The sequence below is a fragment of the Guillardia theta genome (assembly GCF_000315625.1).
Source record: "Guillardia theta CCMP2712 unplaced genomic scaffold GUITHscaffold_24, whole genome shotgun sequence".
NCBI classification, from domain to species: domain Eukaryota; class Cryptophyceae; order Pyrenomonadales; family Geminigeraceae; genus Guillardia; species Guillardia theta.
Genome location: NW_005434650.1, coordinates 114713 through 141884, shown reverse-complemented (window position 1 = coordinate 141884; position 27172 = coordinate 114713). Strand labels below are relative to the sequence as shown.

The window sequence follows — 27172 nt, the reverse complement described above, 5'->3', positions numbered from 1 at the left end:
AGACGAGGGACCAATACCACACCTGTATCAACCCAGAAATCATAAAGATTAGAATTTGCAAATATCTACGAGCAGGGAACCTTTAGACTCCGCTTATTCAGTTCTGGGCTCCTTTCTTTTTTGTGACACTCAACTGGTGTCAATCTGCGAATGTGTAATTTTTGTGAGGTTTAGTCCATATGTCAGAATTTTTAAGATGTTGTTTTCTCAAGATGTTCGTTATGACATGCTGCTTGTGCTGCAGTATCTCCATGGCTCACAGTGCCCGAAAATCAATCGCCTTGGTCGCCTTGCTGGTCGCAAACGATTGCCCAGCGCTGGCATTCAGATATGCTCCTCTCGGAGCGCAACATTCGTTGGCGACCATGTCCTTCAGATGTCAGGGATCTGTCGTTGCAAGGAGCCCCTTGAAGCTTCCCGAAACTAGAAGCGTCTCACGAGTCAGAATGGGGGGCTCGAGGCAAGGAGATGTCACGTTCGAATCTCTTCAGGAATCTCTTCCTCCTCTCATGCTCAACGTGATGTTCGGCTTGTCTGCTGTTGCGCTCGCAGGGATGGTTCTCAATGGATACTCTCTCAGTCCCTTGGGTACCTTCATTGTGACCTGCTTACATGCCCTCTCCGTAGTCCCCAACTACCTCTTGCGAGCAGGAAAGAGGTTCCCTGAGGCGCGTATATTCACGTTAGAAGACAAGGAGTTTGTTTATCCATCGATACAGACGAGGCTGTGCTGCACAGTACTGCAGTGGTTCTTCAACAGGTTCGTTGTTCTTTTCTACGAGCTCCTTTGGGTCTTTCGGTCCAGCAGATTTTTCCATCAGTCAGTTATGGGGTTGAAGTATATCAACGCACAGACTGGTCGCGACGTCGGATGGAAGAGAATGTTCTTTGGCGTGTTTGTCCTGGGTCACTTCGGGCCATTCCTTGCCGGAGGGCTAGCAGGAGGGTTGTTTGGATTGATTTCAGCGATTGCCGCCCCTGCTGGCTCTCAGGGTGTCATCGCCGAGATGGTTTACTTCGGGAAGGCAGGATCGATCCTGCTTGCGTTGCTTCTCAGTGTTCTCAACATCTTACATGCTTTCTGGGATGACAAGAACCGTTTCTACATGGACAAGATCTCGTCGACCATCCTTGTTTACGATGAACTGAATATAAATCGTAGTGATTAGCTGAAATTTTCGGATGTTCAGCGAGTATTGGAGCGGCATCAGCCTCCGGCTAACGGGCCCGAATCAGTCAAGGGAACGGCGACCTGCCGAGTTGCGTATTAAGCAGTAACCAACCGTCAAGCCTTGAAAGGCTGAGCCTCGGAGTTTCACCCTCTCACAGAGTCAGGCCCTGTCCGTCGGTGGCGGCCGCGCACTGTACTGACTCAGTGAAGTGACCTGCCAGTGCCAGGGCAACGGACGTCACGCAGGCTGAGTCTGCTGCTGCGACTCGGCGCGATCATCAACGGTTCTGCCCGTGGGATCACTCAGTGACTGGTGGGCCGGTCGGATCTCAGTGTGGTGGGCCGCCGCTGAGTGGCCGGCTGAGTGGGGCCGGGGCCCGACGGTGATCCCGGAGTCCGACTCAGTGATCATCGCAACCGTGATTCTGGTCTGCCATCTGCCGTGGTTCGCATTCTCCGCGTGCAGGGAGGGCGGGAAAGGTGGAAACTGAGATGGTGGGGTACAATAAGATAGGGGTACGTTGTGATGAATAATTGATAGGGGGGGGTAGGGGTACAGAAATTAGGGAAAAGGTATAGAGATCCCCGTTTTTACCCAAAAGAGAAATTTGAGAATGTCTAGCTTTACCTGATATTTGAGATGCGGTCTTCATTTTCTTTAAGAAGGAGGGTGGGTATGATAAACATTTGTAAGGGTGGGTACAGTAAGAGGGTGGGTGGGGTGGAGGAGGCAGAAAGGCTGAGAAGAGGAACGGACGAAGCAAGGAGGGAGAGGGAGAGGAAGTGAAGGAAGTAGAAGAGGACGGAGCGACAGACAGACAGACAGACGGACAGACAGACAGACAGACAGACAGACAGACGTAGAGGGAGAAGCATACCAAGAGCAACTTGAATCTCTCATCGAAGAATCACACAGCCATGGGAAAAGACAAGAAGCGAGGCAGCAGCAGCTCGAGCAGCAGCTCGAGCAGCAGCAGCAGCAGCAGCGACAGTGAGGGCGGAGGTTCCTCAAGCCCGAGACGCGATGAGCGCAAAAATGTGGAAGGCGGGAACAAAGCGCCTGAAGAGGAGAGCAGAGTAGAGAATGAAAGCGCCAACAAGAACTCGTCAGAGGCTGACGGAAAGAACCAACCGGAGGGTCGGGGACCATCCCTTATGGAGAGGACAAAGATGCTCCCGGCAGGCAGAGCCGGTGGTGCATACATCCCGCCCTTCCGCTTGAAGCAGATGCAAGCAGGCATCCAGGACAAATCGAGTGTTGAATATCAGAGGATGACGTGGGAGGCTCTGAAGAAGAGCATCAATGGTCTGATCAACAAGGTCACCAAAGCGAACATCACCAGCATAGTGCAGGAAATCTTCCAGGAGAACCTTGTTCGTGGCCGAGGCCTCTATTGTCGTTCACTCATGAAAGCACAACTTGCCTCGCCCAATTTCACCAATGTATACGCAGCATTGACAGCAGTTATCAACACAAAGTTGCCTGAGAATGGAGAAACCTTGTTGAAGAGAGTCATTATGCAGTTCAGACGTTCATACAAGAGAAACGATAAGCCTGTTTGTACTGCAATGGTGAAGTTCATCGCTCACCTCATCAACCAGCAAGTGGCCCATGAGATTCTTGGCCTCCAATTGCTTACTGTCCTCCTTGAGAAGCCGACAGACGACAGTGTGGAACTTGCTGTCAGCTTTGTCAAGGAAGCAGGATCCGCTCTCCATCAACTCACACCCATGGGCTTGCATGCCATCTTCGAACGGTTTCGAGGGGTGCTTCACGAGGGTGAGATCGACAAGCGCGTTCAGTATATGATTGAAGGGCTCTTTGCTGTTCGCAAGACAAACTTCGCGGAGTTCCCTGCCCTGGACGCTGATCTTGATCTTGTTGATGCGGATGATCAGATTACACATGAACTGTCACTTGATGATCAGCTGGATCCAGAGCCATCGCTTGATATTTTTCACCCTGACCCTGAATTTGTTGAGCACGAAGAAGCCTGGAAGTCACTCAAGAAAGAGCTTCTTGGAGAAGAAGAAGGAGGAGAAGAGGGCGACGATGAGGAGGAAGAGGAGGAAGAGGAAGAGGAGGAAGATGAGGAGGAAGCAGCTGCTCAACAACAGGAGATCCAAGATCAAACAGAAACCGATCTGGTTAATCTGAGGCGAACTATTTATCTCACGATCCAGAGTAGTATGCAGTCTGATGAAGCTGCACATAAGTTGCTCAAATTGCAAATCAAACCGGGACAGGAGAAAGAGATGCTTCGAATGATCATTGAATGCGGCATGCAAGAGAAATCGTATATGAAATATTACGGTGTTCTCGCAGAGGTGATTTTGATCGCTGTGTGCAATGATTTTTTTGACATTCTTTCTTTTCTTTTCTTTTTTTTTTTCGCAGCGCTTTTGTAAATTAAAGAAGGAGTGGGAAGAGATGTACGACGAGCTGTTTGCTCAGTACTATGCCACAGTGCATCGACTTGAAACCAACAAGCTCCGCAACGTCGCAAAGATTTTTGGTCACTTGCTCCATACAGTATGTTTTTTCTATGATTGCAAGTTGTTGTGTTGAGTTGAGGTCAACTAGGATGCGATGCCATGGACGTGCCTTGAGTACATTCGACTGAATGAGGAGGAGACTACCTCCTCATCTCGTATCTTCATCAAGGTGTTTCAGTTACCGTGAGTTCAACTCCTGCTAAATGTTACCAGATCCTCTTCCAAGAGGTGTCGGAGTACATGGGGCTACCCAAGCTCAAGGTGAGGAGCAGCTCTTCGGTGTGACGTCATTGGTCAAGTTGTCTGACATGTTAGATAGGAGCGTCTGGAGGATCCTTTCATGGCACAGTACTTCGAGGGTCTGTTTCCCCGTGACAACCCAAGGAACACGAGGTAGAGGCGAAACCCCCTCCCTCCCATCTTGATTGCTTGCCCGTGCAGGTTTGCCATCAACTTCTTCACATCTATTGGCTTGGGTGGACTCACGGAGGGGCTGAGGTGACATTTTGACCTGCCCCCTTGACTGACGCAGAAGATGACCTGAGTTACAGAGAGCATCTAAAGAACTTGCCAAAGATGATCATGCAACGGAAGCAGGTATAATTTCACTTCAATCAAAACCTTAAAGAGGTGAAAAATTCAACAGGAGAGCTCGTCCTCATCATCCTCGTCTTCATCGACATCGTCTTCATCGAGGTCAGGCTTGTTTTACAGACCTACGGCCACTGAATATTTGAACTAGTTCTTCCGACTCGGATTCTGACAGTTCTAGTTCGTCCAGCAGGTAAACACTTGTTGCAGATCCGATGTACATACTTAGGCTTTAATTCCAGCTCCAGCTCCAGCTCCAGCTCCAGCTCCTCGTCATCCTCATCCTCATCAGGAAAGAGGCCTGCTCCGAAACGGCAGAGACGAGATTGAGTGTATTGAGTGTTTAAAGCTGTTCACACCGCTTCTCGCAAGCTCACGTGGCATAATTGAGGCTTCGACCATGGCGGCATCCCTTCAGTCTTAATGCCCATCTCGAGGAAAGGGCCCTGGACCTGAGCAGCTATCACCTCAAGCCTTGTCAGCAGCTTTCTCACCTCTCTCACATGGAGAAGCACGTCCTCGATCGGTAGCTCACGATACCACGAGCACGACTTCCCGCATACTTCGTGGATGATGTCACCCTGCTTCAGCTGGAAGGTCTCCTCATCGCTCTCGTGGCTCTGCACCACGAGGGAGGAGTCTTCCTGCACCACTGAGCGCACTCCTATCAAGAGGTGCAGGGCCTCCCCCAGTGGTGAGGTGCCTTTGATCTCCGACAGGCACTCCCGCAACGCCTGCCCCTCTAGCTGCTCTAGGAACGGCAGTGGCGGCTCGAGCTTCTCACTCTGAGCACGGTATGAATCACAACCGGCAAACAGCAACAAGAGGTGCCACCTGTAGCATGGAAGCAACTTTGCGAGACAGCAAGGCGACAGCGATGGCGGCCTTGCCGATGATTTCAATCTTCTCTTCCACAATCCCATGCGATTCAGTGTAGAATGGCTCGCTCGAGATGATGGTTCCGTACGAATACCTGCCTCAATCTTTAAATCTTCACATGATAATTTCGGAGGCTACCTGACAAATCGTTTTCCCTTGCTGCTAGAGATTGAGATTCCTTGACCATGGGCTTTCCCTTCAGACCATTCACCCTGTCCTGCCCTTCAGCACCTCCCTTCTCATTCTCAAAGTCACCTGGTAGATCGGACCATCCTTGGAGAAGTACGCGCCGATCCCTGCATACTTATTCTCCTCCAGTTCCCCCCGGTATCCGCGTCCATCGGCAAACGTGTCTACTCCCAGGCCCTCCTTCTTCTCACTCGACCACAGCCCCTCGTACACATCGCCCGACCCATGAGAGTAACGGCCGAGGCCACTTCTCTTGCCGCAGAGCCATTCCCCGTCATACCGATCGCCGTTGAGGTACGTGGCCGAGCCCTGCCCATGCATCACGCCGTCCTTCCATTCACCGACGTAGCTGTGGCCCTGCTGGGGCCAGGAGGCTGTTCCACGTCCCCAGGGACGCCCATAGCGAAGCTGTCCGATGTATCGACCTCCTCCGGCAATGGACGCCGAGCCAACGCTCAGAGCAGTAACGCCGCCAACGTCCGTGCTCGAGATGGGCTCATCGGTAGGGTCGTACTCCTGCCTCACCCCGTTGGAAGCAGGCGGGAGGTCTTCATCGCTTGAACGACTCTCATGCAGAGGCTCCCGGAACTGACTCATTCCTTGCGGCTCAGCGGATGAGCAGGAAGACGTTGAGACGCTCGCCACATTCGTTCCTTCTTCTGCTCTTTGATCCTCCACGCGATAATGCTCTTGCTCGGTTTGAAGCAAGCTCTCGTTGTACGGCTTTCGTATCAACGTGAAGTGTTTGACAGGAAAGCTAAGCTCCTTCTTGATTCCGATTGTCACAGAAGAACCTACAGGCCCAGAGAGCATGCCTGTGACTGTCTCGAAGGAGAACCCATAGACGATGCGACCATCCACATCCCAGAGGAAGTCGCCTCGCACCACCTCGAAGTCAAGAAGCTCCCTGTGTTTGCTGTTCACGGAAGCTATCTTCCAGGTTCCGTTCTCCCCGCCCTTCCCAGGAGCCAACGCGATCCCAATGCCATTCCATACATCAACCTCATCCCCATGTGTGAGCTTTCCGTTGGGACTGCTGGACCATACTCGTTCATTAGCCGAGGTTGTGCTGGCCTCTATCTCTTGTCCGATCTCCTTGACGACGGTGTGTCGTAAACTTTCAGGGATGTGCGTGAGGAGAAATCTCTTCTGCTCGGAGGCTTCAGACCGGATCTCTGGTCTTGAGTGTAACTGACGCTGGAGACCTTCAAGGGTGAACTTGCCATACTTGCTTCCAATTTGAGACTCCAGCACCACAAGATCGATCGCATTCCCCTCATGCTGCTTCAGCGTCAACGCCTCCATCATCACGATGCCTGCAGACCAGACGTCGCTCTTTGTTGAGTACTTCAGCTCCTCTACTACCTCAGGCGCCATGTACCGCCGACTTCCGACGCGCTCAGGTGCAGGAGGAGAATGGATAAGGGAAGACACGCCGAAGTCAGCGAGCTTCAGGTCGAACTCTGAGTCAAGGAGGAGGTTGGAGGGCTTGAGATCTCGATGGAGGACGCCGTGCTCATGGCAGAAGTCGAGGCCGTCAAGTAGCTGGTACCACCACTTGATCGCTGTCTCTGGGTCGAAGGCCATTCCCCCGTCTCGTAGCCTCTGCTGGATCTGCTTTGCCAGGTCACCATGCTCGCAATATTCAAGAACAAGAAAGATGCTGGACGACTGCGGGTAGAAATCATGCAGGTGAACGATCCTAGGGTGTCTCAGGAGGAACAGGATCCTTGCTTCGTGAAGAGCGTACGACAGCGCGGCTTCGTTGTTGCCTGCCTGAAAATCGATCTGCTTTGCTACGTACAGCTTGCGATCCAAACTGCCCTTGGCTAGAAGCATTCTCCCCGACGCTCCTGAACCAACCTGATTGCTGATATGATACGTTTGAGGATGAGGAGTCCGTAATTCCAAGGTGGACATGTCCAGTTGCATATCCAAGACTTTGTTGGGATATCCTTCTCTCATGGACATTCTCTTCTTTCAGCAATCAGGGACCACATGTGCACTGACTTTCCTCCTCTTCCCTTCCTCCTCTTCCCTTCTTCAGTCTCTCAGTCGATCTCTATGACTCTCACCTGTATCCCCCAGTGCGTTCCCACTTACCCTATCCCCTCACCCTGCAGCAGCAGCGGTTGAATCCGTGGCCTTCACACTGGGGTGAGAGGCAAAGGAACAGAGAGGAGGAGGAGGAGGAGGAGGAGGAGGAGCCGAGGAGGAGGAGGAGCCGAGGAGGAGCGGGGGACTCTGAGCAAGGGGGGTAGCGACTGTCTTGAACTGGGCGACTGGCAGGACGAGGATCAGAGGTGGAAAGGGGGGGGGGTACTAAAGGAGGTCGTAGCCATCCAATTGGGCTCGCTCTACCCCTCCCTTTCCCACCAGAATACCCACCCCTTTGAAGAGAGTTGCATTGAAGGTTCCGACTCCGGTCACTACCGGTACACCATAGACATTTTGAGATCTCCATTCGTAAATATTCTTTGATATTTCAATTTTTCATTGAAGTATTGACAAAACGTCGAAAGAGAATCAGCAGTTGGGGATGAGGTTCAAAGTTGCACGAAAATGATGACTGAGGGCCTATTCTGTACTTCACTGAAGTCCCCCGGGCCCGCCGAGCACGGCGGCCGGCGGTCCGATCTCTCAGGCCCGCGGCCCGGCCCGGCCGCGCCCGCCGCCACGCTGTGACTGAGGCTTAGTACCTGCTAAGTACTGAGGTCTGTCTCTCAACTGAATGGCCGTAGTTTAGTGGTGCATGTACTTCACTTTCAATGACCCGCGTTAGACTACAAGTGTTTCTAGGTTGAACTTGATCGCTCAAATTCCATAGAGGAGAACATGCCTGCAGGCTCCTCTAGTAGCTCGCACCTCAGCTTCCCTCTAGGCTGCTCCCCTCCTGCGTCCTGTCTTGGCTCTCGACTCCTCTCATCAGACAGTCTCTCATCCCACTCGTCCAGCAGCTTCGCCATGACCTCATCAGGATCAAAGAGCCTCGCCTGCATGCTCCGTCACTCACCCGCCTCTCTCCGTCCATGATCAACCTTGTTGCTATCCAACATCGTCCTCAGCACGTCCTGTCGCTTGATCACGTCGATGCCCTGCGAAACCGTCACCATCGTGCTCCTCGCCCTCCTCTTCATTCTTGACTTCCTGCCTGCCTGCCTTCCAGTCTGCTCTACGTATCTATGTAGCATGCTTGCACGCAAGAACATATCTGGACCTCACTCTCGCTCTCCTCCCCTGGCTGTCTCCCCACCTGCTGCCGCAGAAATCTTCGTTGAGCTTCAAACTCTTCTGTCTCCTTCCCTGTTCGAGCTACGTAAGCATCAGTCCCACCCCTCAGCGCCTCCTTCTCACCGCTCCCGTCCTCTGCAGCTGCCATCAGATCTGCTAGCACGCGGTCAAGCTTCAGCGGCGTCTCCTGGCCAGCAGCATAGGCAGCTGCCGCATCCTGTGAGGCAGCAAGGACCTGCGGTGTATGAGGTCCTAGGAAGAGGTAGGGACCGGGTGCCACTCACGATCTCTGAGCTCTGGCGCAGGTCAGCTTCAATGGACGAGCGCTCGAAGGCAGGCACGACGAAGAGAAGGTCCTGACCCAGCGAGTCGAGCTGCCAGGCATGCTGCAGGAGACACACATGACGGGGAAAAAGGAGAGACAACAACTACCTCCTCCTCGCTGCCGCCCATGCTGACGTCATCGTTCACTCCGGGTGCTGTCAGGATCATGTTCCTCAGCTCGTCTTCATCTGACAGGCGTCAGACTTGCAAGAGAGAGGCGGACATTACCTAGGAAGCCGGCCCCTGTGCCCTCCCCTTCCACAGACCTCTCGTTCTTCCTCTTGATCGCATCCGATGAGTCCAGGCTCAACTCCAACGAAGACGCTTCTGCTCTCACATCAGCAGTCTGCCTCACCCCGTCCCTCCTCCTCCTCATCCCCTGCACTTCTCCTCCTCCCCTTCTCCTCCCCTTCCTCCCATTCCTCCTTCTTTTTTACCTGCAGCTTCATTGCTGAACTCCAGCGCGTCAAGGTCTCGCTGCTCTTCACTGTTTTCCTCACTCAAATCCTGTCGATGAATCGGGTCACCCGTCATGGGACATCTGAAGACAGCGCTCACGGAATCAGCCGGGGCAAGCGCTGCAACGTTGCTCTTGCGCACCATGTCGGCAAAGTTTTGCACAGCTGACAAGCTGAAGGAAGGAAGATGAGAGGACAGAGAGGCTAGTCATATGCTTTCACCTCTTGATCCCCCCTTTGTACAAGTTGTGTGATGCGTCTCCGAACTCTGCAGCCGCATGCATTTCCTCCGTGCGGATCTGAACTTCAAGCGGAAGCTTCAACGGGCTGTCGAGCGTCGTGTGGATCGACTGAGAAAGTTTGCGATCAGACAAAGAGGACAGGAAGCGAGTGGCAGCAGGAGAAGCAGAGGGTGCAGGAGACGAGGCGGTTGCTCTACCTGGTAGCCATTGGGCTTTGGGTGTGTCACGTAGTCTTTAAACCTCCCCCGCGGCTCTTCCCAGCCGACTAGCGCCTTCCTCACTGCTCCATATGCTTCCGTGCATGTGCGGACTTGCACCGAGTCGTCTGACCTGAACTGACTCTTGAGACCAATGACAACTCGCATGGCGAAAACATCCTTGACATCCTATCAACAGGTCAGGAGGAGCAGGAGAAGGGGTAGGAAAGGAAAAGCACCTCAAGTTTCTTGTTCGACCTGAACATCTTCTTGAAGGTGGAGAAAACACTCTTCCTTCGGCTTGTGATGGCGTATCGTTCGACATGTTCCAGCAAGAAGTCGTTCTCATTCAGCGCCTTTAGCACGTCCACCTTTGCCTGCTCCATCATGTTGCTCGAGACTTCCCACAGCTCCAGCTGCCACTGCTCGACAGACGTGTACGAGTCCGGGAACAAGGCACGGAACGAGAGGTCTTCCAGCTCCCACAGCCACTTTCCCACTCCAAGTGCGTGAGCGAGTGGCGAGAAGACTTGAAGGCTCTCCAGCGCCTTCAGATGCTGGTCGTACAAGGGAGCTTCTTCGATCTTTCTCAGCGCATTAAGCCGATCCGCCAGCATGACTATCACAGCCCGATGGTCCCTTGACGCTGCCACCATGTACTCCCGCAGGAATCTGCTGCCATCATCATCGAGCAGGCCGACCCGGTCGGGAAGCTGCGAGAGCCAGACCGAGTCCTCCACCATTGAGCCCACGACCGGCCCGAAGCGATCGCGAACCTCTTGGATGCTGGCGCTTCGCTCACGGACACAAGGGAGGAGCACAGCGCTGACGAGTACAGGCGTTGGAAGTTGCAAGCCTGCAATAATGCTGCCAATAGCGAGACCCTCCCCGAACTTCTTATCTACCAACCTCGAGCCCAGCAGACGCTCACCTGTGAACCTCAAGGCGTCTTGCACTTGGTACTGCTCGTCAGGAGGCAGGTACATGGACTGTTTCGCTAGAGCATCGCAGACTTGCTTCCACTGGTGTGAGAGCGCAGAGGCGCTAGAACTTCCATCAGCGTAGAAGGGGAGGATGGAGTTGACCTCCGCCCCGGGAGCTGCAGGCCGTAGATCGATACGGTCAAGGTTGTCTGGAGCGACCTTCATCTCCTCCTCATCGACCTTCAAGTCTCCGTCAAGGACTACTTCGGCATGCACTCGCCGGTAAGTCTCCACCACCTCCTCGAGGCTCAGAGTGCCATCTTGGTTGGCGTCCATCCCATCGAAGACCATGTCGATGTCTGACGCCTCCATCTGCTCAAGTCCAGCTGCCTTAACCACAGCGCTGAACTCGGAGCGATCGAGAGTCTTCGAGTCGGACTTGTAATCTTTTGCAACGATGCTGCGATCAGTAGATTCATCTGATTGCCGGCCTTCTTCCACCTCCTTGTCCATCTTGACCGACTCCGACATCATCCACTTCCGCAGAACCATCAGCATCTCCGAGCCCTTCCCCTCCATCATGAAGCCTCCAGCAAAGATGCTGTCCAACGCTTGAATCGTCTTATCTCTCATCTGATCAGTCCATCCTTTACCCTCTCCTTCTCTTGCATCTCCTGCCCTCGATGTCTTCCCACCCTCGATGGCTTCCTGCCCCTCCTCGTCTGCCTGCAAGTTAGCGACAAGTCCATGTCGGCGTCGCCTGGTGGCCTCATCCCTCAAAGTCTTGAGAGGGCTTCTCGTGCATCTGGTTGCCAAACGAAGCGCCTTGACTTTGTGCGGCATGGGAAGGTTCGGCGTCCAGCCGCATCCATGGAAGAACCAGGACGACAGGACAATCACATACAAGAGCCAACTACTGTTATTATTTGGCATCTTTCAACTGTTCCTTGCCTCTGGGTTTCAGCGTTGAGATTAGGTGGAGGACACCTCTTCTTTTGCCTCTGCCCCACTTTGCTACACCATTGACATTACTATTCCACCGACACTTGATTCTTTCCTGTGATAACACGCAGGTCAGTCCATTGCTGTCCTGTTCACTGTTCGCAGCTATTTCTCATGTCCCTTCACACTCCCTGTCTAATTTCTCCATACAGACAGTGCATCCATGAAATTTCTGAGTCGACGTCATTCCTCTCCTCTCTCCTCTCCTCTCCTCTCCTCTCCTCGCTCTTCTCCTCGCCTCCTACATTTCACTACAGACCAGTAACAATGTCCATGACCACCATCCTTCACCCCCACCCCTCTCCTATATTTCTCACCCCATCTTCCTACAACCCCACCTCAACAAATTCTAAATAGTACCCTCACTTTTATATAAGAATACCCACCATTTTCTAGCAGTCTTCCAGCACCTTATCAGCATTTCTCACCCCCTACCCTTCCTGTGTTCCACCCCACCCCCCGCATGCTACTCCCCTTTAGATGTGCAGAAATTGTCGCGCGGGTGACATGAAATTTGAGTGATTTTACAGTTCATCGGCCCGGCGGGCAACTCCGGGTGTCCGGACGGGCGGTCGGAATTTGTCCTACTGATTTCTGTAATGTGTCGAAGTGGTTTAACCGCATGTCGAGTGAGAGACTGGCCATGGATGAGTAGGAGGGATGCGACAAGACGAAGTGAAGATGAAGATGCTGTGAGAGGAGGAGGACGAGGAGGAGGAGGAGGAGGACGAGGAGGAGGAGGAGGAGGAGGACGAGGAGAAGAAATAGAAGCAAAGAATGGAAAAGGTCCATCGATTGACTGGTTGCTGATGGAGAAATCATGAGACATGAACCCTAAAGGAAGGGAGTTGGGCCGAGCACGATTGGGTGAATCGGAGACAAGTAGATTACGCAGGAGCCTCTTCGCCACCTCAGCTACTACTCATGCCGAGGCACTGAAAGCGACAGCACAGGCCTTTGGCAAGCAATGTGCCGTCAGGTACAAGTTCTTGATCTGAAATAGGCCCAACATGTCTGCCCAGGAGTATTTGCACATTCACATCCAGTGAACGTGGAGGAAATCAAGTATGCTCGCTCCTTGTCTAGCAGGCAAGATATCATCTAGCTACAGGTGGCGGTCATAGAAGACAGCGGAGATGCTTTTGAGACGAGAGAAATGGTGAGGATCGCAGAGACATGCGGCGAGGGGTTCGTGGTCTTCGTGAAGCCAAACAGACGACGAGTCGATCCATCAACCAAGAGCTTCAAGATATGGTGAAGAAGTGAGTTGCCTCCCAATGAGCTCTCACTTGCCTTGCAAGCTTGCTCACGCCAGGTGGAGGATGCCATCGAACGATGCTGGAGAGTATGGCAATCGCGAGCTTGTTCGACCTGGTTGATCGCCGGCCTCCGGACCTGCCTCTTCTGACGGTCTGCAGCAAGACGACTATGTTGCGATGCACTCACAGGCCTGCAGGAGGGATCAAAGGTTCGGATCAGAGCTGAAAGCATCGTGGAACAAGTCTGGCAAGTTGAAGTTTCAACAGAGATTGACGACCTGGGGTGTTTCTGGATAGAGGTGGGTCGAAGAAGTCCATGCAAGCTCGATCTGATCACTGGTTTCACTTAGGCTCCATGCCCACGGATAATCTCACAAGCTCCTGAGATGGAAGTCTGCGAAGCTTTGAACGTGAACATGCTGGCCATTCAAACAGACTTGCCCATACAAGTATGGCAAGCCAGTTGATCTTAAACCTAATCTTGCCACAGGTGGTAGAGTGTGCAGCGAGACATCTTCTTGTGCCAGGTACAAGTGACACTAGGCTTGTATTCGAAGCTGATTTGCCCTCGTATTATCTCCTTTGCAACAGTGAGATCACGACGAGTCATTGGTGACTTGGATCCTCACTGGGAGCTCATCTGTGAAGGTCTGCTGATCGTATCGTTGTGCTTGAAACTTGAATTGATATTGCACAGTCTGCAAACTGCTGCATTGTGAGGATTTTCACGTATTTTCTTTGGATCCTTCTGCCGGCGGACATGTACATACCAGGAATTTCAACCCCATGCATCGAATGGAAGAAGAAGCTGCGAGTGCTTCAGCAAACGCTGCAGTAAGTTCCTGTAATCATCAAACTACCTAGATGACTCAAGTACAGCTCGTCGCATACCTCCACGTGAACCGCATCTTACCCATCGAGAGCAATGTGCCTGACCCTCTCTTTCATCATTATCGACTAACTATTCTGCAGGAGCGCATCATGTGCGAACAAGGATACTCTTGTGGCCTCCGATCGAAGCCCAGCAAAGTTTTTGTGAAGGTGATTTGAATCCTTGAGAGCACCCCTTGACCACATCAATTTTCAATCCTTCAGCTCCAGCTTGAAGCAGGAAAATCCTCTTCGCTCATTGGAGTGGATGCGCCAGGTGTCACCCAGCAGAACAGCATGTCCGGAGATGCCACTGGTAGGCGGTGCGAAGTCTCTTCGCAGTTGATGGGTTGAGGCAGGCGAGGCGGTCACTAAGGAGCGGCAAATGATGAAAGGATCGCGCTACATCAGCAATCAAATGGACGAGACGCGCTTCAATTTGCCAGACGACTATTATCAAGAGCAGGTGTTCTGACCTTGCTCCGGCCTGATTTGACGCGCCCACAAAGGCTCGACGAGCCATCGAGCTTCAGATTAAGATAGAAGCAGCGAAGCGAGCGGGGAAGGTGGCGTTGGAGCTCGATCGTTGGCATCTGAGAGCTTGCAGGTGTACAAGGAAGAAGACAAAGAGCCAACCGCACCTGCAATGCTGCCTCCCCCGCTTGCATTGCCTGCACCGATCTCGGTCGCGTTCATGTGACGTCTTTGTTGTCTTACTGAAAATTTGTGCAGTCATGCTGGATAGGAGGGACTTGTGTGAAATTTCAGCGGCAGGAGTACAAAGTGAAATACTGACAGGAGAATGGTGGACCTAAATTAGTTTTTACATGATCAATCAAGACGATTATTCCTGCCTGTCAAACGCTCCCTTTGGAGCGAGAGCTTTGAAGGTGGTAACGAGGAGATGTGCTTCTTGAGCTTGGGGGTGGGGCAAGAACCAAATGCCTGTGCAGGAAAGTCAGCAAAATGGCACGTTCGATGCAGCACAATCTACCTCTGCATGACCTCCCTGCACTTTTTTGAGTGAATCCCAAGGACGATCGACTGCCCAGGACTTCCTCTCATCAGCGCCTTAGCTTGATCGAGCGAGATGCCATGGAGAGGGACGTTTCCGACCGATACAAGAACGTCTCCTGCTTCACACGCTCCCTGCCTCTGTGCTCAACGTCAGAGGAAGAAACATCTGTAACAGAACCACGAACCTCCGCTACTCCGTTAGGATGGAGAGCACGAATTCTGAAAGTTCCTCGAGGATAACTCGCTCCATTCATGTCAAAAGAAGCAGAGACAATCTCAAGTTCTATCCCAGCATCGATGGAATCCTGACGATCCAATCTCTCGACAGGAAGCACTGGATGTAGAGGAGGGCGGGAAGCTTGTTGGTATGTTGGCTGAGATTGTTCCAAATCTTCTTCATTGGAGATCGATCTATACGAGTCTGATCGGGGACAAAGGAGGGATGGCATGAGTGGCAATAAGATGTAGGCAGCGTACATGGAGGAGAGCAAGGAGAGGAGGGAGGAGAGAATGATTGCCAGGTCTTTCGCTCCATTTTCTCCTCGTGGCTGGTCCCCTTGGCTACTCCTCAGCACCAATGAGGCTCCTCCCGCCATCCCCGCCAGCCAAAGAAATCCCAGGCCCCGCCATAGAGGCGGCATGGCCCAAAATAGCTTGTCAAACTATGTCGTTCTGCTCAGGACGGGTAGGGATGTCAGGGTGGGGTGGTAAGTCATATAACTTACTTTGGATGAGGGGGGTAATTGAAGGGAAGGTAGAATGGTTTGACACAGGAGGGGGTGGGTACATCCTCGCCGCCTATTTCCGTCGTCATGGTAAGCGCTGGAATGCGATGCGGCAAGGGAGCGAAGATTAGGAAAAGAGGGAAGAGGAGGAAGAAGTGGTGGAGAATGCTAGAAATCCAGAAGGAGACTTGTATGCGCCAGACACAAAACGAGGAGCGATCGAAACTTGAAAGATGAGCAAGGTGCAGAAAGTGGCGGAGCAACTTTTCTTGGGTGTGCGTCCCCATTCAGTCTGTGACGATCTTGTTTCTGGGCAGTCGCGCCATCTGACGGCGGATCAAGTTGATCATTTCCGCGAGGCGTTCAATCTCTTCGATACTGATGGAGGCGGGAGTATTGATATCGAGGAGCTTGGTTCATGTTTGCGATCCCTGGGACAGAATTTGTCAGAGAAGGAGCTGGCAGACATGATCGCCGAATTCGACAAGGTGTTTTTGCTGATCGATGAGTCTTCGTGTGTGAAAGCCATGCAGGACAATACCGGTGCCATCGGCTTCGAAGGATTCCTGGAAATGCTTGCTTCCCACACTGGCGACATGGAATTAGACAAGGAGTTGGTTGCAGGTTCTGAGAGGCATGGGTTGAGCCAGATTTGCAATTGACTATGTAGGCAGCATTTCATGAATTTGATGTTGCGGAGAGTGGCAAACTGGATAAGAAGACTTTCATGAAGATCATGACAGGTGTGAATTGCAACGCAAAGTGACACAAAGTCTGTTTTGAGGGAGCACGGGCAGGGTACGAGGAAGACGAGGCTCCAGTCGCAAACTGGTTGAACTTCGGCCTCTTCAAGTCGGTTACGGCACGAAAGATCTCAACAGAGGAAATAGATAGGTTCTTGGAGAGAGTGGCTGCGCTGGATCCGGTGACGAACGAGGTGTTTCACATACTGTGTTTGGGATTACATGTTTGTCTGTGACCTTGTGCAACAGGTGGACTATCATATTGTGGTGCAGAGACTTTCATGTGTTGAGTGAATGGCATGGTTGTTTGTGCTGACACGCAACAATGTACTACAATAGACTTCAATTCCTCTCCATTTGTTCCGGAAATTGGTTGACACTAGTTTCTTTACAAGCTTTTCTCACATAACTCAACCTAAACAGCCTTCCTCTAATGCTCCTTCCTGTCACGATGCCTGTGACGTTCCCGCAGCCACACATTGTTCTCCTTGCGTTCGTCTCCAGCATATTGGGTGGTCCATTTCGAGTCCACATCAGTCTTGTGGTCAGGCTTTAGACTCTCAAGGAACTGCAGAAGTGAGGAGGAGATGGTTTTTCCTCCACCGCCCTCAGCGGGTTGGTGGGGAGCAGGGTCGGTCCTCCTGTGAAGTGTGAGTTCCCTTTTCACATGTTGCAACCGACTCCATAGACGGAGAGAAGGCGGAACCACTCCATCCTCTGCAAAATCAACAAACAAGGTGACTGCTTGGTGAGGAGCTGGTAGAACCTTTCCATGCATTCGTTGCTGCGCCTCAAGCGCATTAGCAGTCTCTTCAAATTGGACGTAGCCGTACGACGCGCTTGAGTTGTGAGGTACAGGCATTGTAGCAGCCCATGAGATGTGACCGAATCTGTCAAAGAGACCCTGAAGGTCTTGACCCTGCATTGTTGAGGGCAACCCCTGGATAAAAAGAGTCTTTCCTGCGCTTCCAGTTGGAGATGAATGCGTGCTCAGCATCGACGGTACGAAGCTCTTGCTTTGCCGCGCCCTGGACAGGCACATCCGCCTAGGCTGACCAAAGTCTTGATACCTGCCGGAGGCAGCAAAGTTGCTCAGGACGTACAAGCAATCTGCTTCAGCACGACTGAAAACCGATCCAATTCGAAAGATCGAACATACAAAAAGAGCGCGGAGAAACACGCCCGTCCTACGAATGTGGCTGGACGGTGACATGCAACGTCCATGCTGATGTGGAGGACGCATGGGGCTCACCCTGCTCATCTGTGGACAGGAGGTGATAGGTGGGGAGCGTGCTTCTGAAGAAGCAGCGAAGCTCCATGCCGACTCCGCGGAACACGTCCTCTTTGACCCTCGTAGCATCCAGCTTCTTCTTGTCAAGATTGGCGTTTGGCAGGATCTGCTCCAAGACCTCAGGGACCAATGAGATGAAAACGCGATGCCGTTCCTGGTCTGATCTCAGTGCCGAGCAAGCAAACGAGAACCAGAAGATGCAGCGAGAAAAGAAACAGGTAAGGAAGGGAAGGATTTCAACCTCGTCGTACCACTTTGAGTGGACTTCAGGGACGTAAACAACAACCGGGAGTATTTCTGTTGGAAGACGGATGTGGAGACGTCTCCCCCTCGCTGACATGCAACACCCACCTACAAAGAGAATGAGCTGATGGCAGTTCACACGCTATCATGGCGCTGTATCTTCTGTTCTATCACTCCCCATTCACTCTTCCCCTTCTCCCGCCATGGCCCTCCAGCCCTCACAGCCTCGCGGCCCCACCATGGAAACGGTTTTAAAACGGTTTTAAACCGTGTAAATCCGTTTCATATCGTTGCGAGTACAATTTGTAGCTGTAACGGTTGAAGTTGCAGTTATGCACGGTGCAGGGCGCAGGAGGCGAAGATGCGTCGAGGGAGGCAGGGAAGGAGAAGCAATGCAGCGATGAAAATCCCAGAGAAGACGAAATGAAGAGAGCAGCTGACAGGAGTACTGGAAGGTCGAGATCAAACGATGTGCATCTGAGCTAGGCAATCAGTTCAGCATGCCGAACCTCTCGACATTTGGGGTTGCCCTCTGGCCGAGTCTTCCGACTCCAGAAGTTACAGCTGTGGCTCTATGCAGGCAGTGTGTCTCGCTTGCTAGTGGCAATGCTGATGGAAGCATATGGCTTTGGAGAGCGCCGCCCTCTTGCCACCCTTTGCCCGTGAAGAACAATTCTATTTGGAGATGTAAATCGAATTATTGCCTGATTCGCATTCTTGACTACATTTTGCAGTATTCCCTGTGGATGAGGAAGAAGAAGGTTCCAATCAAAAGCTCCTTCCGTTCGCTGTCCTCATGGGCCAACACCGCAAGCCCATCACAGCCATGGTGAGCGCTTACGAGGGGAAGGATCACGTCCTGTGCAGCGCCGATCGGGAAGCGTGTCTCAGCGTGTGGAAGCTGGAGGATGGTGTTTGCTTACGTACCAGCAATGAGTGCTTGTCCTGGGTGCCCCAGAGTATGAAGACAGTCTCCTGTAAGGGTAAGACGCTAATAGCAGCTTGTGGCCCGAGCCCCGACATTGAAGTTTACGACGTTGTCCAAATGAAGCGAATAGTCAGGCTTTTCGGTCATGGAGACTGGGTATGCGACATCTGCACGAGGAACTCAGACCTCATGGCGGAGCAGCTCGTTCAAAGCCCTTCGGAGCCCAGCCTGTACTCGTTGGACAGGGGAGGTACAGTCTGTGTGTGGCTGGCAGATCGGAGCTGCTCGACCAACGTGGTGGGATGGATTCCTTCAGTTCAAGTTCATCGGACACCTGTGTCTTTGCCTTCTTCTCTCGCTGTTGACTCTCTCTGCTCCTCTCTGATAGTGGTCGGAGCTTCGACCTGTGCAAGATACATGTTGGGGAAGGACCATCGCTTTGCCGAGAAGAATGCGAAACCGACTGTCGTTCAATTAGATCTTTCAGGTGCTACGGAGAGCTCAACTCGGCAGGTTGTTTATGCTCAATCTATCTCGAAGTGTGCTGAAGCTTTCTTCCTGCAGAACGAGTTCCTTTCGGAGATGATGAACCGACAGAAAATGCGAGGGTGGTTTGATTCCCGGGTGGCCTTGTCTCCACGAGGAGATCGAGCCGTCATCTGGAAGCCTGGAGTTGGTTTCACGCTCGTCAGGTTTTCTGATCATGTTCCTTCGGAGTCGGAGGTCTCGCTGAGCAGTGTTTCTGTTCCTCTACGAGAGCAAGCCTTCTACGATGTCTCGGCCTTCGGGGCTGATGATGGCGGGTGGATGTGTCTTGCTAAATTCGATTCTTCGGGAAAGAGCGAGCTTCTTGTCCTCAGCCCAGACGAGTCGAAGTTTGCTCCTCCACCACCAGCCACGATGTCTCTTGCTGCCGCCCTAAGGCAGCGCCATGCTAACGCTCAGGCAGAGGGTGACAACAATAACGCAGAGCAGGGGAATGAAGATTCTGTCCTAGTGCCTGAGGTTCAGCCGAAGCAAGAGGACGGAGAAGGTAAAAATGGATGCGTCGCAGAGGGATGGGAAGAGATGTTCCGAGGGGTGCTCTCCTCTGCTTTCTATGAACCTCGGGGAGCATCAGGAGACTGCACTTGCTCGCTGTTCCACGTTGAGGGAGCGAGAAACTTGCACAGCCTGACGCACGACACCGAGCCACCATGGTTCGATCCTCGAGGGCGACGAACTGTCAGACCCAACAGGCCGCGGAATCGCATGCACAAGACAGAGATGTTCTGGGCTCTCGGCTACACGCGAGGAGATATCCTCATCTTCAACGTGCCCACTGGCTCAGTCGCTCACTCTCTATGCGGCCACAAGGCTGCTGTCCTGTCCATGATGTGGATCTCTGGAGAGAGTCTGCTGGTGTCGGGGTCGCAGGACGGCTGCGTCATGCTCTGGGACCTGGACAAGGGCGTCTTGAAGGGCTCTCTGCAGCAGCATGTGGGCCCGGTCACCAGGATTGTTGAGCTCGGAACAGGAGCCGACTCGTATCTCCGACACGCGTTCACCTTCTGTACTCTCTCTCTCGACCACACGGTAGGGATCATCGCGCCTCCTGCCGAGCTTCCTGCCGACCAGGTCGAGAAATCGAAATCTCCGAGCTCGTGCAAGCTCCTCTTCCGCCTCATCGGACATTCTTCCCCCGTGGTAGACGTGCGCTGGGCTCCGCGTCACAGCTACCTCTACGCTGTCTGCGAGGAAGGCGACATGCTTGTGTGGGAGATGCAGGCAGGGAGTGCGCGATGTATCAGGAGAGTCTCCTCCCTCGAGGTCCCCACGATGCTGAACGCTCTCGCGCGGCCGAGCAGGGGAAGTCCGATCATCCACGACGACATGGACAAGAGCTCCAAGTCCAGCCAAGAAGCAGAGAAGAAGGCGGGGGAGGTGAAGAAGCCGGATGCTCAGCAGGAGTCTTGGCTGGAGGACCATGACCAGGTCCACTTCGTGGCTCCGATAGAGGCAAGGAGCCTTCAGCTGCATCACGCCGGGGCGACAGGAAGAGACTCAGTCGACTTCCTCGGAGTCTTGCTGCTCCGCTGCGACGCCATCGCGCTGTCGCTCCAGCAGCTGCAGGAGAGCGGGAGCGAGCGGAGAAAAGAGGTCAGCGACAGTCCGGCTGGGGTGATGAGGAGATCGATCTCCGAGAACTCCTTCGACGTTGAGGAGACTTCAGTGAGGTCTCCGTCACTCAGCAGCAAGGCAGGGAGGGCTGGCCAGCTGCAGGAGGATCGGGAGCTCGAGCAGCAGGGCAGAACTTCTGTTCCCTCTCCTGTGTCCTCTGAGGCCTCCTCGAGCCAGCGCTCGGACGCCAGCACTCCTCGCAAGATGGTATGGGAGCTGATGGGTTCAGATCACTCCCTCCTCGCCTCCGCCACAGCCATTGCCATGACCAACTTCACACCTTCGTCAGTAGCTCCGCACCGCGAAATCCTTTCCTCCTCCTCCTCCTCCTCCTCCTCTTGGAGTCAGAGGAGCAACAGCTCGCTCTCCTGTCGCGTCAGCGGAGCGCTGCGCTCCCTTGGCTTTCCTTCCATGATGGAAGAGATTGCCGAAGCCTCTTCCCCTCAGCATGCACAGAGGCCAGCAGGTTCACAGCCTCCTCCGAGCCTGCAGTGCTCGTACGTCATGGTAGGGGCGGGTCAGAGCGTCACCTGTTACTCTCCTCGCCTCTCCTCCGACTGTTTGATCTGTGGCGTCTCTCCACAAGTGAGCGAAACGGCGACCATGAGCGCTGCTGTCCTTATCGACGCCTGCCGCTCCAACTCCCAGCAGAGCGGAGCAGGAGGAGTGGAGATCTTTTCTGCGCTCCTGCATTTCCTAGCAAAGGTCACCTCCTCCCCCTACCTCTCCCCCTCTTCCTTCTCCTCCTCCTCCCCCCCCTCTCCCCCTCTTCCTTCTCCTCCTCCTCCCCCCCCTCTCCCCCTCTTCCTTCTCCTCCTCCTCCCCCCCCCTCTTCATTCTCCTCCTCCTCAACTTCCCCCTCCTCCTCAACCTCTCAGATCTGAACGTCATTGTACAGGAAATGGCTCCTCGTCTGCAGAGATTCATCGAGCCGGACGTGATCGCTCTTGCACACTACTGGCTGTCTGCATCAGAACCTGCAAGACAGGTTCGAAGTCTTCATCCTCGGCTCCTCTCCTCCCGCTCTCAGCATTTCTCCTCCAACTTTCTCCTCGTCCTCTCCCCTTGCTCATCTCCTTGCAGGCTGCTCACGCACTTTTAAACGCTCGGCTATCTCGCACAGACGCGTCAACCCGGCAGGTCAGAAGGAGGAGGAGGAGGAGGAGGCTGGAGGGAGGGGGGTTGTTTGATTTGGAGGAGGGGGGGATGGGAGGGGGGGAGGAGAAGTTTTCTTTGGAGGGTCTAAACTAGAGCAGGCGATAGTCAGAGAGTGGACCTCGAAACTTCCTCCTCCCTCGTCCAACGAGTCGCTGCGACCTGAGATTGGAATCGCCCGGAGTGCCAAACTCCCGTCGTCTCCAGGGGGAGTCCAGCAGCTGGGCTTTAGGTGGATTCCTGTCCTTGCCCGCCCCCTTTCCTTGCTTCCTCCTCCCTCTCCTCCCTCTCTTTGACGTATTTGCCCAGCCCCAGCGATGGCCCCGCGATCGTGGTGCTGGCAGTGATCGGAGCTCACTTCCAGGTGGAGGAGGAGCTAAGCTCAAGCTGGGGGTTTGACGAGCCGTGCAGGAGAGTCTTGACGACACAACAGCCGCAAGAGTGACAGACGGGCTGATCCGCGCCCTCTCCTCCTCGAACCTCCTGCACGCCAAGGTGAGAGGAGGGCAGGCCTTGTCTTGCTCCCTTGCCTCACTTCCTCTCAGGTCGCATCTCATCTCTTAGCTCGAGGAGCGCAGCTCTGGTGCAGGTACTGATCGAGATGCTCTTCCTCGCCCTCAGCCTCTTCAGCTCGTTTGCCTTTCCGTCAACTTTTCTCTCTTATCCGAGTCCTCTCCTCTCCCCCCCTCGTCTCGCCTCTCCTCCTCTTTCCTCCTCTTTCCTCCCCTCCTCCTTTTGTGTTACTCTCTTTATGGTTAACGTCTCTGTCCATGCTCGCATCCACTTTCAAACTCCCTTCCTTCTCACCCTCGTTCCCTCCACCTCGTTTCCTTCTCCCTTCTCCCCCCACACTCATTTCTTTCTGCAGGCATATTCGAGACGGAGAGAGTCTTCTGCGGATCTTGTATGCTCGGTAAGGAGGAGGAGGAGGAGGAGGAGGAGGAAGAGGAGGAGGAGTGCGAGAAGACTCATTCCCTTCAGGTATTGGAAGCATCAAGACTTCAAGATCAGTCTAGCCGATGCTGAGCTGGCTCTCCGGTCCCTTGCTCCTGTCCTCCCAGGCACGATACATCTTCTTTGCCATTTCCCCCTCTTTGCGTTCTGTTGATCGCCTTCCTGTCACTCTGCCCGTTTCTGCCTCCTCCTTTTCAACCTCGCTCGCCCCTCCTCACTAGTTCCTCCTTGTGATCGTTTTCCAGTGGAGTTCGTCGGCATCATCGGAGAGGAGGCAAGTCGACACTCCCAGCTGGTCTGCCACGTCAGGAGCGAGAGGAGCGTCACAGGTAGGAGGGAGGGAGGGAGGAGGGGAAGCAAGTTCACCGTCAGCCGCAGCCATCCGCGTCCTCGTCGCCATGATCAAACGACACCCCATCCCCATGCTCCCCGCCCTGCCAAGAGCTGTTGAGGTGAGCGATACTAAGAGGAGAGTAGGGGGTAGGAGAAACAGGAGCGAGGAGAGGATGGAGAAACGAATGAAGAAGGGAGGGAGTGCAGGAGAGATACACGAAGAAGGAGAGTTAGCTGAAGGCCTGCAGGTCATCTTGAGTACCCTCGATCCAGCTCATCCTCTCGTGCGTCAAGCGCTCATGCAGCAGGTTGTTATCCTCCTCCTCCTCCTCCTCCTCCTCCTCCTCCTCCTCCTCCTCCTCCTCCTCCTGCCTCTCCTCGTCTCTCATCATTACGATAGTCAACCTCGGCACTCAAGGAGATCGTACGAAGATTCCCCCAAGCCGCTTTTCATCAGGTAACGCCCGGAAACAAACAGGGAGGGAGGCAGGCAGGGAGAGGGAGGCAGGGAGGCAGGGAGGGAGGCAGTGTTCAGAGGGTTCAGAGGGTGGGTGGGTAAAACGAGAGGCACAGGAGACGCAGAGGTTCGCAGTCGGGACTGTAGATGCTCTGGTCGTGATCTTTGACGTTCGGACGGCGACAAAGTGGAGGGTTCTTGAGGTAACAGCTCCTCCTCCACCACCACTCCGTTCTCATCCTCCTCCTCCTCCTCCTCCTCTCCCTCCTCCTTCTCTCCCTCGTCCTCCTCTCCCTCCCTGCCGACCTCGTCATATCAAGTGGCATGTTCGTCCTCTCTGATGCATGGTAGGGTCATGATGGTCCCGTCAGCGCCGTCGCTTTCGATGCGGCTGGTCAGCGGCTGGCGACTTTCAGGTTTCTGCCTTCCATTGCTCCGACTCTCTCAATATGAATCCGCAGCCTCCAAGAGGGAAGGATCCGCTACTGGGAGGTACGGGACGAGGAGGAGGACGAGGACGAGGACGAGGACGAGGAGGAGTGGGAAGGGGGAGGGGGGCAAGGTTGATGGGAGGAAGATCTGGTTGCTAACGAGCAGCGAGCAGACAGGAAACTCGGGTCCCTTCGGTCTCTTCTCAAACAAAGTTAGCAGATGCGTCCAGCAGTTCAACGTGCCCCCGGTGAGAAGAGGGAGGAGGGGAAGGAGAAAGGGAGCAGGCCTTGTGACAGATCTACAGGTCTTTACGCAAGAATCTTCGGAGAAGGGGGAGGTTCTCACCATGGCCTTCCGCGTCCTCTTCACTCCTAATGCAATCGTGAGCATGAGAAGGGGAGTGACCGGGGCAGGTGCTGACGAAACAGCAGGTCCTTACAAGAGACTCGGTTCCCCTCTGCGAGTTTTCCATCAGCAAGTGAAAGTTTCTCCTTTGAGCGGCTCGAGACAACAGATGGGCATTTGCTATTTACAACCTTAGGAAGAAACCTCCCTGAGCTCCCACCCTCCCTTCCCATCCAGCACCAGCGTCCGCTCGTGGAAGCGCATGACTGTCGGCCGATGTGCGATGCTGACGAAAGTGATTCCATGGTCGATGAGCATCTTGTAGATCAGCTCCTCCGTATCCGTGCTGCATGAGTCGTCATATCATCTTCGACACGTCTTCATCTTCTGTCTCCTCATCATCCTCCTCCTCCCCGTCTTCCTCCTCCTCCTCCAACACAAGCTCTCTCTCCCCTCGTCCTCTTCTCTTAGAGCTACTCCTCCTCCTCCTCCTCACCATCACATTTCACTTCTTCCTCCTATCCTTCTCCTTCCTCTAAACCTCTAGAACAGCAGTACCTGAGAGCTGAGGTGCACTCGTCGAGGATGGCGAGGACGGGTTTGTGGTAGAGGAGGCGGATGATGCTGAGCCGCTGCTGCTCGCCGAGAGAGAGCTACAGAGCTTTCAGAAGAGAGGGAGAGGAGAGAGAAGAGAGAAGAGAGGCAGGAAGAGGAGAGCATACCAGGTCATGCCACTGCTGGATCGTATTCCATCCATCCGCGCGAGTTACAAGATGTCCCAAATCAAGTGCATCCATCCAGCTCATTACCTGCCCCTTCGTCAGCCTTCTCATCATCGTCACCCCCCTTGTACCCCTCCCTCCGCCTTCTCCTCTTCCTCCTTCTTATATCCTCCTCTTCCTCCTGTTTCTCCTCTGCCTGCACGAACCTGTCCGGCTCCTTCATCTTCCCATGACAGCTCAGGGGTGTACGGGTCGTCCCGAGGGTAAGTGATCTGAGCGCTTCTCAGCTCTCTCCCGCCCGAGCGCTCAACACAGACTCACCTGGCGCTGGAGGGACCCCGCAAACACGTAGGGCCGTTGAGGCAGGAACATGACCCCTCCCGTGCCCAGGGGGAGAAGCGAGATAACCCTCCCCTGCTCGCGCTTGAGGTGCCACAACCCCCGAATGTACCTGAGCAGCGACGTCTTTCCGCAACCGCTGGGCCCCTGGATCACCAGGTTCCGCCCCTCCTCCACCACAAGGTCCAGGTTAGAGACGATGAGGCGACCATGCGGCAGGCGGCAGGTCAAGCTCTCAAGCCGGAGCAGCTCGTTCTTGGAGGCCTTGCTATGAGCGGGGGGAGGCGCTTCCCCGAAGAGATGCTGACCGCTCCGCTCGTTCTCTGCCTCCATGACGTCCATGAACTCCAACATCTGCCCAACACGGGAAGCATTTCCTGCCAAGTTGGAAGCTAGAGGAGCAGCATTGACCAGGGCGGTGAAGGATCCAGTGAGGCCTCCGATGACGCTCGTCAGCTGCGTGATCGACTCTGCGAGGTCTGCAGCTGAATACTTCTCGTATTGCGGCTGAGTGAAGATTGAGATCGCAGCGATGCAATAGCCGAGCATGGCGTTTCCATTGCCGATGAAGCCGGTGAACAAGTTGAGGTAGGACTGCTTGAAAATCTGAGCTGTCTGGTTCTTCAGAGCCTTCCTGAAATCCTCGCTCAATGCAAATTTCGTCTCCTCCTCTCCCGCAGTGAAGGCGATCGCCTCGGCTCCTGTTCGCACCCGAGCATGATGGAACCTGTAGTTTCCCTCCAGCTTGTCCTGATTGTAGGTGAGAGCAACGATGGGGCTCATGAGCAGCTTGTTGATGACAGCAGTGACAGCGTAGTAGAAGTAGACCATCAACGTCCCGTGCCACCCGACAGCGTACGTGACGTAGCATGTGTAAACCGAGATCTGCAGCAGCGAGCTGACTATGATACAGAGCAGGGTGACTAGCCCGACTGTCACTTGCGCCGCGTCGTTCTGGATGCGCTGGTCGGGGTTGTCGACGAGGTTGGAGTGCTGGGTCATGTGGTAGTAGATCTGCTTGTTGGACAGGTAGCGATCTTGCAGGTACAGGGTCAACCTCCGACGCAGCCGAACTGAGATGTAGAGAGAAAGGAAGAAATTCAGGCCCCCCATGATGCAGTCCAGGGCGGCCACGGCCGCGGTGATGCAGGTCGTGTAGAGGAAGCCCGCCAGGTTCCTGCTGACAAGAGTCTTCATGGTCCAGCCGGGCAGGATGGCGAAGAGGAACTGAGTGATCATCGGCGGGAAGATCATGAACAGCAGGAGCCCGACCAGCGCCGCCTCCCCGCTCATGAGCGGGGGGAGAGCGATCGAGTAGATGCGCCGACATCTCTTGATGAATTGCATGTCGAAGCCATACTGCTTGTACTCAACCCCCAGCTCCTTCTCCATGGTGCTCTTTCCTCTCTTCGCCTTCTGCAGCACCGGTATGCGCTCTTCGCGCTGCGAGTCAAATGTTCCACCACTCATCCCTCTGACGTACATAAACTGAGCTT

General features: G+C 54.0%; 10 protein-coding genes across 10 annotated transcripts; 5 read left to right on the top strand and 5 right to left on the bottom strand.

Annotated features, from left to right (window-relative positions):
* Positions 1–251: 251 nt before the first annotated feature.
* Positions 252–1169, top strand: GUITHDRAFT_137142 (hypothetical protein; the record flags this gene model as incomplete). The annotated part of the gene is made up of 1 exon (XM_005834672.1): positions 252–1169. The coding sequence occupies one exon, from the start codon at positions 252–254 to the stop codon at positions 1167–1169; it is 918 nt and encodes a 305-aa protein (XP_005834729.1).
* A 1157-nt stretch (positions 1170–2326) lies between these two features.
* Positions 2327–4588, top strand: GUITHDRAFT_69199 (hypothetical protein; the record flags this gene model as incomplete). The annotated part of the gene is made up of 10 exons (XM_005834671.1): positions 2327–3499; positions 3570–3704; positions 3756–3836; positions 3881–3928; positions 3987–4060; positions 4109–4165; positions 4219–4264; positions 4314–4372; positions 4410–4442; positions 4513–4588. The coding sequence occupies 10 exons, from the start codon at positions 2327–2329 to the stop codon at positions 4586–4588; spliced, it is 1782 nt and encodes a 593-aa protein (XP_005834728.1).
* Positions 4589–5304: 716 nt separating this feature from the next.
* GUITHDRAFT_60353 (hypothetical protein) lies at positions 5305–5689 on the bottom strand (the record flags this gene model as incomplete). Its single annotated transcript, XM_005834670.1, has 2 exons — positions 5305–5349; positions 5393–5689. Coding segments are annotated over 2 exons (342 nt in total), but the record flags the coding sequence as incomplete, so codon positions are not given.
* Positions 5690–6610: 921 nt separating this feature from the next.
* On the bottom strand, positions 6611–7189 carry GUITHDRAFT_62430 (hypothetical protein; the record flags this gene model as incomplete). Its single annotated transcript, XM_005834669.1, has 1 exon — positions 6611–7189. A coding segment is annotated over one exon (579 nt), but the record flags the coding sequence as incomplete, so codon positions are not given.
* A 2377-nt stretch (positions 7190–9566) lies between these two features.
* On the bottom strand, positions 9567–10614 carry GUITHDRAFT_41256 (hypothetical protein; the record flags this gene model as incomplete). Its single annotated transcript, XM_005834668.1, has 3 exons — positions 9567–9689; positions 9779–9967; positions 10018–10614. Coding segments are annotated over 3 exons (909 nt in total), but the record flags the coding sequence as incomplete, so codon positions are not given.
* Positions 10615–12321: 1707 nt separating this feature from the next.
* Positions 12322–14577, top strand: GUITHDRAFT_162561 (hypothetical protein; the record flags this gene model as incomplete). The annotated part of the gene is made up of 17 exons (XM_005834667.1): positions 12322–12361; positions 12448–12682; positions 12726–12768; positions 12815–12957; positions 13005–13113; positions 13160–13261; positions 13313–13411; positions 13453–13489; positions 13554–13610; positions 13660–13796; positions 13842–13889; positions 13935–14003; positions 14058–14148; positions 14192–14298; positions 14342–14398; positions 14440–14528; positions 14565–14577. The coding sequence occupies exons 2-17, from the start codon at positions 12531–12533 to the stop codon at positions 14575–14577; spliced, it is 1353 nt and encodes a 450-aa protein (XP_005834724.1). The 5' UTR covers positions 12322–12361; positions 12448–12530.
* Positions 14578–15900: 1323 nt separating this feature from the next.
* On the top strand, positions 15901–16152 carry GUITHDRAFT_41965 (hypothetical protein; the record flags this gene model as incomplete). Its single annotated transcript, XM_005834666.1, has 2 exons — positions 15901–16062; positions 16108–16152. Coding segments are annotated over 2 exons (207 nt in total), but the record flags the coding sequence as incomplete, so codon positions are not given.
* Positions 16153–16980: 828 nt separating this feature from the next.
* Positions 16981–17948, bottom strand: GUITHDRAFT_106294 (hypothetical protein; the record flags this gene model as incomplete). The annotated part of the gene is made up of 3 exons (XM_005834665.1): positions 16981–17034; positions 17084–17427; positions 17570–17948. The coding sequence occupies 3 exons, from the start codon at positions 17946–17948 to the stop codon at positions 16981–16983; spliced, it is 777 nt and encodes a 258-aa protein (XP_005834722.1).
* A 729-nt stretch (positions 17949–18677) lies between these two features.
* GUITHDRAFT_106293 (hypothetical protein) lies at positions 18678–24752 on the top strand (the record flags this gene model as incomplete). Its single annotated transcript, XM_005834664.1, has 14 exons — positions 18678–21644; positions 21838–21927; positions 22196–22326; positions 22404–22458; positions 22506–22589; positions 22640–22683; positions 22963–23007; positions 23076–23132; positions 23782–23838; positions 24210–24254; positions 24300–24400; positions 24447–24517; positions 24575–24652; positions 24702–24752. 14 exons carry the CDS (start codon positions 18678–18680, stop codon positions 24750–24752), a joined length of 3876 nt encoding a protein of 1291 aa, XP_005834721.1.
* A 55-nt stretch (positions 24753–24807) lies between these two features.
* GUITHDRAFT_106292 (hypothetical protein) lies at positions 24808–27161 on the bottom strand (the record flags this gene model as incomplete). Its single annotated transcript, XM_005834663.1, has 5 exons — positions 24808–24961; positions 25174–25268; positions 25338–25424; positions 25544–25609; positions 25659–27161. The coding sequence occupies 5 exons, from the start codon at positions 27159–27161 to the stop codon at positions 24808–24810; spliced, it is 1905 nt and encodes a 634-aa protein (XP_005834720.1).
* Between the last annotated feature and the right edge of the window lie 11 nt (positions 27162–27172).